Below are 13,245 nucleotides of genomic sequence, written 5' to 3'. Positions count from 1 at the left end.
GGTTAAGCTGCTTGTCCATGGTCAAGGGGTGGAAGGAGATACAAGGCCAGGCTCCTCCACCATCTTCCTGTGGTGAGGGCACTAGGTTAGGGAAGGTTCCCAAGATGTACATGTGAACCATGAATGTCTCCGGACTCAAGCAGAGGCTGCCCTGCCCGCGACCTCGGGAAAAACTCTTGATCTATCCCAGTCTCTACTTCGTGCTCTATCCAAACCGCCCTCCCTGTTCCAGGGGGAAGGTGAGATTTTGGTTTTGCCCTTACTCAACCAGTGGTTAAGGGCATAAATGGGAGTGGTAATGGCTTCTAGAACCAGGGGGTCAGATTGCTTAAAAAAAAAAAACCCACACAAACTGAAAACCATACCTTCAGTGAGCTTTGAGGTTAGAACCATGATTTTTGACATTTAAGTATAATTTTCCTCTTTGAAACTTATTTTTCTTGGGGTACCTGGATGGCTCAGTTGGTTGGGGGTCTGCCTTTGGCGCAGGTCATGATCTCGGGATCCTGAGATCAAGCCCTGCATCTGGCTCTCTGCTCAGTGGGGAGCCTACTTCTCCCCCCCCCTCCCCATTGGCCGTGCACACCCACGTGCACACACTCTGTCAAATAAATAAATAAAATATTAAAAAAAGAAAGAAACTCATTTTTCTGCAAGTTGGGGATGGGGCTGGGGACGGACCCCCACTCCACCTCTTTCCTATAGTTCCCATTTTATTTTAGATTTTATTTATTTATTTATTTATTCATTCATTCATTCATTCATTCATTCATTCATGATAGACATAGGGAGAGAGAGAGAGGCAGAGACACAGGCAGAAGGAGAAGCAGGCTCCATGCAGGGAGCCCAATGCGGGACTCGATCTGGGACTCCAGGATCGTGCCCTGGGACAAAGGCCGGCGCTGAACTGCTGAGCCACCCAAGGATCCCCCTAGTTCCCATTTTCTACAAGAAAACTCTCCTCTGAGTAAATTTTTTAATCCAGGGGATCAAATCTCATCTGGGTGGCTTTTTACTCCTGCCTTCCAAAATGGGTGAAACTGATAACAAATGGTACATTTATTGAGCACTTGTGGTGTGCCAGGCCCTGGGGAAGTGTCACACTTTCCTATGAGGAAACTTTTCAAGGAAAGGACCATGGAGGTCACTACCCCAACTGATTCATTCTGCAGATGAGAAGATGGAAGCAGTGGGCAACAGACTAACTTGTCAAGGGGTGCCCAAGGTCTCCGGAGCTCTCTGTTCTTTAAGAGCCCCCAGGATTGTTTCCCCCATGCCCCACCCCGAGGTGGCCCTCAGCATCTCACCAGAAGCTGCTTCACTGGGAAGTCCTTCAGGTTTCCATCTCGGGGCGAATCCAGTACCACAGGGAAGCCTTTGTGGGGGGCCTCTATGTAGCCAAACTCAACTTCATCCTGTGGGGACACCAAGGAGAGCTGTCAGACGAGGCAGCCTCCCTAGTTCTCCTCACTACCAAGCAATGGCAACGGTTCCTTACATATCCTTCAAATAGTCTCTGCACACTCTAAGCATATTTGCATTCATATCAACCCCATTTCTTAAAACATAATCAATAACATCCTTATGTTCATTTTCCTGCAAGTAGCACCTTAATTTGAAGCTCATTCTGTATTTATAGGTTGGCTTCTTTTTAGCTGTTGTATAGTACTCCACTGTAACCCCCCCCCTATCTAATGTGGATAGACATTTAGGTTGTTTTACAGTCTTTTGCTACTTCAAGAAGCAACGCTGCAGTGAATCACCTTATACAGTTATGTGTCTGTGCACATGTGTGTGTATGAGCCAACAGCAGAATTCCCATACATGGAGCTGCTGGCCAACTCTTCTTGCCTGAGCTGTGGGCCACATCTCTCCCAGCCCATGGTGCCTCACCTGGATCCAGCGGTCACCTCGGTTTACGTACTGGAAGCAGACCTTCAGTTCACAGTTGGTTTTCTCAACCAGGTTCTTCACCTCTTTCAGGAACAAGTAATTGTCCTTCATGCTGAGAGGTTCAGGGAAGAGAGGGAGGCCAGGAGGAAGGGTGAGGAGGGACAGGGCCAGTCTAACTGAGGTGGCAACAAGCAGCTGGCACCTCTGGGCTGTTCTGGGAAGATGAGGCCATCTCATCTGTTCACAGTCACCTTTGCAAAGGCTGCTGTGTGGTGTCTGCCAAGGTCACGAACACATAAAACAAGAAGGGGGGCTCTTGCCCGCCCCCCCGTCCAGATTTCTGAAGAAGGGCTGTGTCTACCCCAGGGCCTCAGGATCCCACTTGTCATGGCCAGCATCCACCTGCCGGGACTCCTCTCTCTCACTTCTCATCTTGCTGCAGCTGTCTAGCACATTATAGGTGCTCAAAAAAGAGTGTTGCATAAGATGAGCTGAACATCTACTGCATAGGAGGCTCCCAACCAGATGGTGTGGGCCAAGAATGAGAAAAGGAATGAAAGCTATTATTTTTGAAGCACAAGCTGTGCCAGGACCTTGGATTAATACTTTGCCTGCTTCGTTTAATGCCCACAGTGACTCTGTGACGTCAGCATTTCAGAGAAACAGAGGCACAGAGAGGTCAACTGAGTTGCTCAAGGTCACAGGGATGATAAGTGACAGAGCCAGGATCCAAACTCAGGTCGGTCTGCCCCTGAAGCCCCAGCTATAGTGACTCTGCTGCGCTGCCTCCCGGCGCCGTGGCCCATTGCTTACCAGCACACAAACACCGACACAGGAGGCAGGATGTTGGGGGTCATGATCCATGGAGCAATCCGGAATATCACGGTGTCCGTGAAGATGGGAGTCAGGGGAATCTCCTGGGCATGGGAGAGGGGAGGGGATCACAGAGTCTTGTCCGGGTACCTCTCGCACCTGCCTTCTAGGGTGGGTGAAACTGATAACAATGCTACGTTTGCTGAGCACGGGCGGTGTGGCAGGCCCTGGGGGAGTGCCACACGGGCCGTTTTGCTTCTGCCTTACAGTAACCACAGGGCAGAGCTGCTATTATAACCCTTGTTTCACAGGTGGGGAAACTGAGTCACAGACCTCTAGTCACAGACCTGTTTCGCAGCTGTCCGAGGTCACGTGGTTAGCAAGGGGAGAGCCTGGATTTAAACCCACGGGGGTCAGGCTGCTGCAGCCATACTGGGAACCACTACCGGATCTTGCCCCATCAAAGGCTCCTTCCTGAAACTGGGCTAGCCCTGCCCCTGCTTCTGTTTCTGCTCTGGGCACCTTGTCCTTTTCTACAGGTGAGCATTTTAATGTTGTTTGGAGGAATTTTGCTATGTTCAGATTGTTCTTTAAGGAAAGGTTCAGGAAGCTTGCCTGGAGCCTGGGGGAACATGAGTGGATTCCAGGGTTCCTTTGTGTGGTTGGCTTCGAAGAGCTACAGGAAACGGGCACCTGCCCTTGGTGGAGGCCATGGGGGCAGGTGGGACTATGGGCCTCGCTGGCCCTTCCTGCCTGGGTCCACCTCGTGAGTCTCTGCTGGTGCCCGCTGGAGGGATCAGTCTGAGGCCCTGATGGCCAGGCTGCTCCAAGCTCAGGTGGGAGCAAAAGCCCTCCCCCGTCCAGTCCTGTTAGCGCTGCCTTTTCTCCCTTTCCTCATCTGAGGGACTTGAGGGTGCTTTTGAATGAGTTCTTACAAGCTTGGATGCTCACAACCACCCCAGGAAGCAGAAACATCTGCTGTTTGTCTTACAGATGGGAAGCGAAGGCACAGGGAGAAGATTCACCTGCCCAATGTCTCCTGGGCTGGAAACTAGGCAGTCTGACTCCAGAATCTGTTGTCATAAATCTAAGCTATGGGACGCCTGGGTGGCTCATGTTATGCCCAGGTGGCTCAGCGGTTGAGTGTCTGCCATCGGCTCAGGATGTGATCCTGGGGTCCTGGGATTGAGTCCCACGTCACGCTCCCTGCGTGGAGCCTGCTTCTCCCTCTGCCTGTGTCTGTGCCTCTCTCTGTGTGTCTCTCGTGAATAAATAAATAAAATCTTAAAAAAAATATCTAAGTTAGATGCAGCCTCACCTTCTACAGAGCCCACTGTGTCCTGCCCCAAAGTAGTCTAGAAGTGACAGTGAGGAGGGGACCTTGAGTCTGGGAGGGCAGCCAGGGGTGGGAGCCTGGGGCTGCGTCTTTGGGATGAGAGGTCCTCGTCAGTAGGACACACTCTAAGTGAGGGGAGCCTCTCCTCGAGAGGGGCAGGTGTTCTCCTTCTTGTTCAGTTTCCCAAAACCAAGAACAACAGTGAGTGAGGTGTGTGGCCATAGGGTGTGGGCGTGACCTGCAGCTGGGATTTGGGGTTCCGCCCGTGGTCAGAGGTGGTATGACCCACAGGGAGGGTGAAGGGTCCGTCTGGGGAGGGAAAAGCAGGGCATATAAATAGTCGATAAGCCTCATGTGTGTGGCCTGGTTTGCTCCCTGGAGTAACCCCTGGGGATCTGTGCCTCAGAACTAGGTCCATGCTACTGCAGGGAGGGGGAGGACCAGGGGACAGGTGTGGGGGATGTCAGAAAACATCACCCATGGGGAACCCTGGGGAGTAGGTGAAGCAAGCACGAGGATCCCTGGGGTGTAGCTCAGAGGACCCCAGCTGACATGTGTGGGTGGTCGTTGGGGAGCATCGAGGTCTCTAAGCTTGGCCCTGCCCGGTGCTTTGGGGGGGAGTGGGGCATAGTGAGGACCGCTGACAGTGGCCCTCTGGAAGGACCCCACCAGGTCCCCAGGGGCAGCCCTTCACGGTGGACGCCTGCAGCCCTCACCTCGGCCATGTACTCCAGTAGGCTGACGTGGATGGAGACCAGGCCTGGGAAGCCCTCGTCGGGAAAACGCAGGCCTTCCACGAAGAACAGCAGCTCCGCGGAGCCGCCCGTGTACTTGACCACGTGGTAGAGCTTCCGCCGGCCCAGGATGTGGATGTAACGCTGGCCGAAAAACGGGTCTGGAGGGAGGAGGGCCAAGGTCAGGCTCCTATCCCTGCCAGGGAGGTGTCACTGGGGCGGGGGGTGGGGGGGCAAGACGGCAGAGTAACTGGTCCTCTGGACACAGAGAGAAACGCACAAGCAGGAAGTGCCACCAGAAGGGCCACGGCCCGGTCGTCGCCCCAGCATGGCCACGCTCCCCAGGTGGCCCCAAACCAGGCCCCCCTCTCTAGCTCCTGGCTTCCTCATCTATAAAACGAGCCGAATCCCAGGAGTGGCCCACGTGAAACGACAGCAGGTGATGACAGAGCAGCTAGTGGCGTGGAGGAAGGATATTACGCCCCTGCTTTACCGATGAGGAAACCGAGTCTCAGAAAGGAGAAATGGCTTGCTGAGGTCACACGGCCAGCACGCGGCCGAGCTGGGACTCCGATTCAGGTGCAATTCTGAACCCCAAGCTCCTGCTCCCCTTTGACAAACAAAACACCAATGTGCCCATCTGTACCTCAAAATCCAGAAGCCGTGTTGGCGTGGAGGCCCACACGTGGTCTCTGGCTGTGGCGTCTCTTGCCTGGGAGGAGAGGCAGGTGCCCCCAGGGCTTCTGCCCCACTGGAACCCCCCAGCTCTTTACAGTACTCTTCCCTCCGCTGGGCCTTGATTTGTGTCCCTTCTGGGAAGTACACCCAGATCCCCCGGAGACCAAGCCAGGGACCTGTGTGGGCCTTCTGCAGCCCTCGTCCTTGCCCATCACAGCCCTTCTGAGTGGGTGTGATCTCACTGTTTACCTGTCGACCCCGAGAGACTGTCACCTGGGGGGCAGAGACAGGCCCGGCTGGGCCCAGGGCCAATGCGGCATGTGGTCGTGTTTCATAAACGTCTACTGGATGCACCCGTGGCTCCCACGCCACTCCCTACGGGAGAATTTTTGGGCTAGAGCAGAATTACTGTGTTCCCAGCATGGCCGAGGACCTCTGGGGGGAGGTGGGCAGCGGAGAGAAATGTGAAGATGCCGTTTCTCTGTCTGCCCAGAGCAGTGCTCGGCCGGTGGTAAGATAAGGCGGATGTGGGAAGTGTCCTAACAGGGCTGGAGAGAGCAACCGGCAGGTTACTGGGGTGGGGAGGGTGGGGGCGGGAGGCAGGGTGGGGCGCATGTGAGCAGAGGGAGGCCGACTTTGAGATGCCCTGTGGGGTAGCAGAGGTGGGGTGCGGTGAGGAGGGGAGATACTTGCAGTGCCAGAGGCATGGAGGGAGGACCCTATGCAGTTCCAGAAGGAGTTTCTTTATGCCCTGTGGAGCTGGAAGGGTAGAGTCAGGCTCAGCTTGGTACTTATTGTCAACAACGACCGCGACAGTTCATGACCTGTCACCCACGGGTTAGGACACATAACCAGGACAGTCCTCGTACAAATAGGGTGCGTGATCAAAACTAGCAAATTAAATGGAGGAACCTCCGAAGCCCGAGCTCATAGGACGTAAGACAATGTGCCCAACTGGACCCTGGGTAGACGTCTTGCTGAGGGCAGGTTACCTTAGCGGTTATGACTTCCAGAGTCAGAGAGATCTGGGTTCAAATATCATTCGGACTTTATAAGCAGCAAAAACTCAGGGAATTCACTTAACCTCCCCGAGCCTCAGTTTACCACTTGTTAAATAAGGATAATATCACACCTAGGCCACAGGTCATTGCAAGACAAAATGACACGGCATCCGTAGCTTAGTGAAAGCCGGTAACCATGGGTACCCATCGGTGCCGGTGCCACAGCTGGGCCCCGAGGGTGTCAGTAGGAGGAGAGCCTGTGAATGAGCTAGCGAGACCCTTTCTGCCAAACTCATGGCCTTTGCGTTTGGATGCCTATGAGCGAAGGCAAAGAAATAACATCTCCCCTCCCCTTCCCTTGGGTGGGCCCCAGAAATGAGAAAGACTCGGACCCTGGATGTGCCAAGTTGCTCAGCACGGCCTGACACTGAAGCTGAACTTCTCACTCAGAAACGCCCTGGGTAGATCCTAATCGCTGACTAGATCCAGATGGATCCGCATAATCAAAGCATTCTCTTCCAGGCATTCAGGCTGCACTCCGAGCTGAGGCTCCGGGAGAGAGCTCAGGCCTAGAAGCTGACTTGTCTTTGCAGGAAGCTGCAGTGTCCCCAGCACTCGGGGCAGCTGGGAGGGCCACCTGGGCCTGGGGAGGGAAGGGGTCTGGCCTGGAAGCTGTGTCAGGGGGAGGGACACGATCTTGCTCATCTGCATGTAGGTTTTCTACAGTCTCGTGGCCTGTGATTTACATGTGTCTCTCTTTCTGGTCTTGGGCCAGTACCAGGCACATCGGTTCCGTGGTGGGAACAATCCTGCCACTGTCCCAGGGAGCCTCCTTCCCCCGCCCCCAGCTTGGTGCAGGAGGCCTGAGCACGGCCGCCTCTCCCTGCGGGAACCAAAAGTGCCCTTCTGTTGAGTGGCCCACATGCCTGGGCCTGGGCCTGCCAGCCACCCTGACCTCTCCTTGGCCCCAGGCATTGGCCCCACCAGCCGGCGCGTGGTGTGGTTTGGCATAACCCTTCTGGTCACCTTGGAGCCGTTCCACCTCCCAAGGAGACTCTTGATGGTGCGACCAACCGTCCTGGTCTGCCTGGGACTCAGGGATTTCCCAGGATGGGCGATTTTCAGTGTTAAAACCAGGAAAGTTCCTGGGCAAACTGGGACAAGTTGGTCACTGTATTGTTATAGGAAGGGGTCAGGCCCCAACTTTGGGACCAAGGGAAAGAATCTGAGGCTGGAACCCAGTGTCTTCCTAACAGCACTGGGGACTTCTGTCTGTTGCAAGGATTATAATTAATAATCATGATAATAATCCCAGCAAAAGCAACGAGCGCCATCTACAGAGGGCATTCTGTGGTCCGGCTGCCGTGGGGAGTGCCTGACACATGCTCCTTGTTTGGTCTCCAACCTGAGCAGGGGTAGTCATGCCTCTCATCATCCCCAGGTCACGTCACAGCTGAGCCCCAGGCGTGGGCTGGTAAGTGGACTTGCCCCGATGCAGGGCTTGAGCCTCCCAGGCTCCAGAGCTCCCTCTCGGGGTCCCTCGGCCTCCAGCTCCCTGCCCTTGGGGGACACAGGTGACATAAACCATTTGTGTAACATGACACATGCTCACCCATAGGTGTGCTCAGGCTTTGACAAAACCTGGAAATGTTTGCACGGAAGAGGGGGCAACTGTGCCACAGAGGGATTACTCCCCCGCTGTTCTTTCCAGGATTCCACATATTGTGGGAAAACTGTTGTGGAGTCATGGCTGCACCAGTACTGTGCCCCCCTTGCCCCACAGGACAGCAGCCCAGATGAGACAGGCTGGGAAATGGGGTCTCGAGGCGCTTGTCTGCTCAGAGCCCCTCTCGGATGGCAAGCGAGGGGCAGGGATGTCCTTACGGGGCCAGACTGCAATCCACTCCCATTAATGAACAGAACCTGCTAGATAACGTCCAGGTGTCACTACCAGGAACACAAGGCGTGTCACTGTTCCACGCCACGGCGGAGAGGAGCAGGCCTGCGCCGCAGCACCCCCATCCTCTGTGGCAACCTTGGACCGCACAGGGTAAACATCAACATCCCCGGCCCCCTGGGGCAGCAGAGCCGGCCTGACTCTGGGGACATTCCAACCTGCGTGAGGTCACTGCCAGGGCCCAGGGTGGATCAGGACGGCTGGCTTCGGGTGGCAGCTGTCCACTGCTGTCCGGGTTAAATCACTCCCTGAGGTGAGGGTCCCGGGCCCTCATGCCCAGCTCCTCTGGCGTCTGCCCCGGCTCTAGTGGGCCTGCCCCGAGGGGCCCCCAGACTTAGGCCAGAGATCCTGGGCCCCCCGGACAGCTGGGTGCACGGGGAAGCCCCACCCTGCATCAGGGCAAAATGCAAAGCTAACTATTTTGCTGAGAGAGCTTTTTAATACATAAATCAGATCTTGACAGTCCCTTGCTTAAAAGCTTCTAATGGCTTTCCACCGCACTCAGAATAAAACCCAAGCCCTCCCCCATGCCCTGGCCTCTGCCCAGCTCGCTGACCTTGGCTCCGACACCCCCCCCCACCTCTAGTCTCTCCCTTTTGCTCCTCCAACGCTCCAAGCTGGTCCACCACTCTCTGCTTCATGTGTGCCTCTGCTCCCTCTGCCTGGAACACTCTTCCCTCAGCTCACGAACGGCTGGTTCCTTCTCACTGTTGATTTGGGTCCTTTCTGGCCCCACTGGGCCCAGCGATGCCTCACCTCTGCCCCCAATATCCCCTAGTACTTGGCAGGTGTCATTTGCTCCGGTTGTGCTCCTTGTCACGCCTCCCTCACCAGACCACCCCCTCCCGCTGGGGGTGGGGTGGGGTTGCAGAGTTCACTGCAGGGGACCCCATACTGAGAACAGCATCAGGCGCCGAGGACAGCACCTGGCTCAACACGTATTTATAGAAAGAATGAGACAGAGCGAGCGGCTATGAGGACTAGCTCTGTGCCCGAAGCATGTTCCCTACACAGCGGGGGCCCCGGATGCCCTGTCACCATCAGGAGGAGCCAGGGGTCCAGTCTGTGTGGGTGCCCACAGCCTCATCGGGGTCTCTTGAAACGCTGGAGGCAGTTCTCGGCTCCAGAAAGCCTGAGATGGGCAGAAAGCACCCGGGGGAGTGCTGCGTGGGTAACCCACCTTCGGTATCATGCGGGTGGCACGGCTCCAGAAAAGCTGGACCTCAAAAACCTGGTTCATGGGAAGAAGGGGCCCTCGGGTTGTACATAAACCTGCATCACTAGCGACTCCTCTGAGGGAGGAGCGGCCTATCCCTGGGGCCTCTCGACTTCACGGGACAACAGCGCGCCCAGTGATGGTTACGAAGAGGCGGGTCCTGGCCCTCTCAGGTCCCCTGCACCTGTAGGAACCACCGCTACTGAGGGGTGGCTCTGGGGAGCGTGGAGGGCAGAGCTGGGCCCCGGGGAGGTCCGCTCAGTGGGCACCGGATGGATGGAACCTTCTGGGGGGGGCTGCGCTGGGGTCACTCACTTTCCACATAGAACACGCCCACTTTGTCCGAGTCAGCCATGGAAATGTAGAGAATGATCTCGTATCCGGCGGGGAGGCGGTCCGGGCCTTTGGTCCGCAGGATCATCTGGGACATGTCCTTGAGGTCTGGGGTGGGAAGATGCAGAGGAGGTTAGAATTAAGACACACGCGGCTGGAATGTGGGCTCGTAAATAACGGTCACTTTTCCAACTGGGACAGAAAGCCCCACACACGTGTATTGTGGGAACTGTAGGGCAGCACAGAGACTGGTTGTCTCCTCCGACACTATGACCTCCTGTAACTTTTTGGAAATTTCCTTCCAGGCCTTTCCCTATGTGTATCTGTATGTGTAACTGCTAAAAAGCATGGCTCCAACTGAACCACATTAATAGTTTTGTCTTCTGTTTTTTAGCAAGAGTGGATTTTTTTTTTTTTGAGAAAGAGAGAGAGAGTGAGTGAGCGAGCAGAGCAGGGAGGTGCAGAGGGAGAGAAAGAGAATCTTCAGCAGGTTCCATGCCCAGTGAGGAGCCGGACACGGGGCTCAATCTCACAACCCTGAGATCATGATCTGACCTGAAATCAAGAGTTGGATGCTTAACCGACTGAGCCCCTGAGGCGCCCCAAGAGTAGATAACTGAGTCCACCATCCCCAGGAGACCGAAGGTCACCCCTGCCTCAGCCTTGGGCCAGCCCAGGACTGAGCATGTTTCCACTCCTCTTCCCTGCCCCCAACCCCGAGTGTGGGTCCCGCTGGCACCTTCCTTGCTGTAGACCTTCTCATCGTTCAGGTCCTCCTTGGGCAGCCAGGGTGTGTCTCGGTCACAGTTCACCAGCAGGATGGCCCCCTGGCCCTCGGGGCCCCAGGTCCAGGATGCCTGCGTCGCCAGGGAGAGGGGTCAGCGCCTTCTTGTCTACCTGCTGGCTGATTCCCAGCCCCACTGCAGATCCCCGCCCCAGGACACCAAAGAGACAGCCCCAGGATGAGAATGAAGAGCAGCCACCACGCATCGGGGCAGGGATGACTCGGCAGACGAGAATCCCACATCTGGTGGTGGGGGGGGGGATGGCGGTGGCAGAGGGAGACACAGGGCTCCGAAAACGGACCCTGCATTTGTGAACGTCCAGCCTGGTGAGGCTGTGCCTGGAGGGGGAGGAGGCAGGGAGACGGAGGGTGGCCAGGGAAATGGACAGGCCGACATTCTACGACAGGCTCTGAAGTCCCCGGGGGGATCAGGGGGAGAGGTCTGGACGGACGGACGCCCAGCTGTTTCCAGACATGTGAGCGCTCCAAATGGGACCTGCAAGGCGATCCATTCTCTACGCTGCAGCCAGGGCCATAATAGAACAAGCTCCAACCAGATCATGTTATCACGTCCCTTTCCTGCGTTAAGCTCTGTCGGGGGCTCCCTGTTGACTTAGGATAAAACCCCAATCCCTGACTGCGGGCTGCAAGGCTGGTAAGACGGCTGGCTCTCCGTCCATCCTCCCACCTGCCCGGCTCGCTGGCCCCCGGCTCTCAGGCCTGTGCCCTCCCTCACAGGTCCTTGCGCTCGCGGAGCTGGTCTGTCTCCCCCCACCCGGCCAACCCCAGTCCTCCTGTGGTCGTGGCCTCACCATCCCTTTCTGATTCTCCAGCCCTGAGCAGCTGCCCTGGGGTTACATTTAGGGCACCATACACGTGCTATTTGGGGGTGAACTTGGGACAATTGTGGAGAAAATATGAAACTTCATAGACCCAGATAGAGGGAGTCTGAGAAAGTTCAGGCCCACAGGGATTGTGTGACTTCACCAAGGCTGCAGAGCTCCTCAGGGGAGGCTGGGCTCCACAGAGGCTTCCATGGTCAAGTCCGTGTGGCATGGCCACGGACACAGACCCGGGGTCTCCTTGCAGCCGGCTGCCTCCAAAAGCCAGAGTCCCATGGAGGAGCCGAGGAGAAGGGACTCCCCAGCAGGTGCGAAATCCCCCATCCCTGGTACAGACAGTCTAGGGCTGGCTGCTAGGACCAGGCTTCCCTCTGGGCTGTATTCATTTAACTGTTTCAAGTATCCGTCTACATGTAATTTAAAACAGGCTTTAGGTTGTTATTAGGAGAGTAGCAGAGGCCCGTGGCAACAAGGTAAGGATACAGACGGGCAGAAAATGGAAAACAGAAACAGGATGTACGCAGAGCAAAGCCAATGGAGCTTAAAAACTGGCTCGAGGTTGAAAGAACCCAGGAGAATGAGATGCAGAACACAATGCTACCCACACAAGCTAATCGTGCGCCAGCCACACGGTGTGTTTTGCAAGAATCATGAGGACAGAAAGGAACACACAAAAGCCATTAAATGGTCCTTTGTGGGGGAGCAAGATGGGAGCGTGGAATGTAGGGTAAGAGAGAATAAATGAGTGAACACAGGAACAGATGAAGGGACGATGAATGAATGGATGGGTGGATCACACAAGAGAGGGGCTGTGTGTGCACCCTTAAAAATAACATCCCTGGAACTGAGAGCAACGCGTGCAACCTTCTGCTTCTCATTCAGTTTTACAGTTTTTAGAAAATGCAGAGTAATGAGAGCAAATGCTTTGGCAGCACCTCCTCTGCGGCAGGACATTTATTATTTCCGACAGCTCTGTGAACTGCGTGTCCCATCCTGTGGATGGGGGACCAGAGTCCGGGAGGTGCTTTGCTGCCATTGCTCTAAGGAGCTCAGCTCCTCTGTGGGCCCTGCCACCAGCACACTAGGTGTGGGAGCCTGCACCGGGCCTCAGTCTCCCCATCTGTAAAAGGAGAGCTGTCTGTGCTTAATGGGAGGAAAAACAGCTGCATGCAGCCTCCCTCCTGAGCCTCTCTGCCCCCCCGGGACTCCCCAGTCCAGGGCCATGTGCCCTGGTAGCTTGGTACCTTTTTGGGGTTGTTCTTCTCCACCACACCATCCCGGTCTGCATCCACATCCAGGGAGATCTCTGGGGAAAGACACACAGGTGAGTTGTTGAGCCTGCCAGACAAGGTGGGGGCAGGGCCAGGGCCAGGGCCAAGAGGAACACCTGTGGGACTGGGTGCAGCTCCCACATTCCCTCGGTCCCTGGAAGGAGAGGGCCTTGTTGAGGGTCATCTTATCCAAACCCCTACGCCAATACCCCAGTTGCCGATGCAGAACGTAGGCAGATACTGTGCAGATGTCACAGCTGATAGACTTGAGAGGGGCTACCGGGTAGGCCGGGGGTCTCCCAACACTTCACCGTTCTGTGGGCAGTTCTGGGTGGTGGGTGGCATGAGCCTCACCAGACAGATCCAGGAGCCTTGGCTCAGAGAGGC

At 55.9% G+C, this 13,245-nt stretch overlaps 1 protein-coding gene across 1 annotated transcript in view; it reads right to left on the bottom strand.

Moving 5' to 3' along the window:
• PADI2 (peptidyl arginine deiminase 2) overlaps window positions 1-13,245 on the bottom strand; it is a 43,946-nt gene that overhangs the window by 11,406 nt on the left and 19,295 nt on the right. Inside the window, exons 4-10 of the mRNA XM_026012014.2 lie at window positions 12,832-12,893; window positions 10,701-10,818; window positions 9,944-10,069; window positions 4,759-4,937; window positions 2,707-2,810; window positions 1,894-2,005; window positions 1,308-1,415 (exon numbers count right to left, since the gene is read on the bottom strand). Coding sequence (XP_025867799.1) covers window positions 1,308-1,415; window positions 1,894-2,005; window positions 2,707-2,810; window positions 4,759-4,937; window positions 9,944-10,069; window positions 10,701-10,818; window positions 12,832-12,893 — 809 coding nt within the window. The remainder of the gene's footprint in view (window positions 1-1,307; window positions 1,416-1,893; window positions 2,006-2,706; window positions 2,811-4,758; window positions 4,938-9,943; window positions 10,070-10,700; window positions 10,819-12,831; window positions 12,894-13,245) is intronic.

Source organism: Vulpes vulpes, chromosome 2, assembly GCF_048418805.1.
Source record: "Vulpes vulpes isolate BD-2025 chromosome 2, VulVul3, whole genome shotgun sequence".
Lineage (NCBI taxonomy): Eukaryota > Metazoa > Chordata > Mammalia > Carnivora > Canidae > Vulpes > Vulpes vulpes.
The sequence above is the reverse complement of the archived record's forward strand: the minus strand, read 5'-3'. Positions and strand labels throughout refer to the sequence as shown.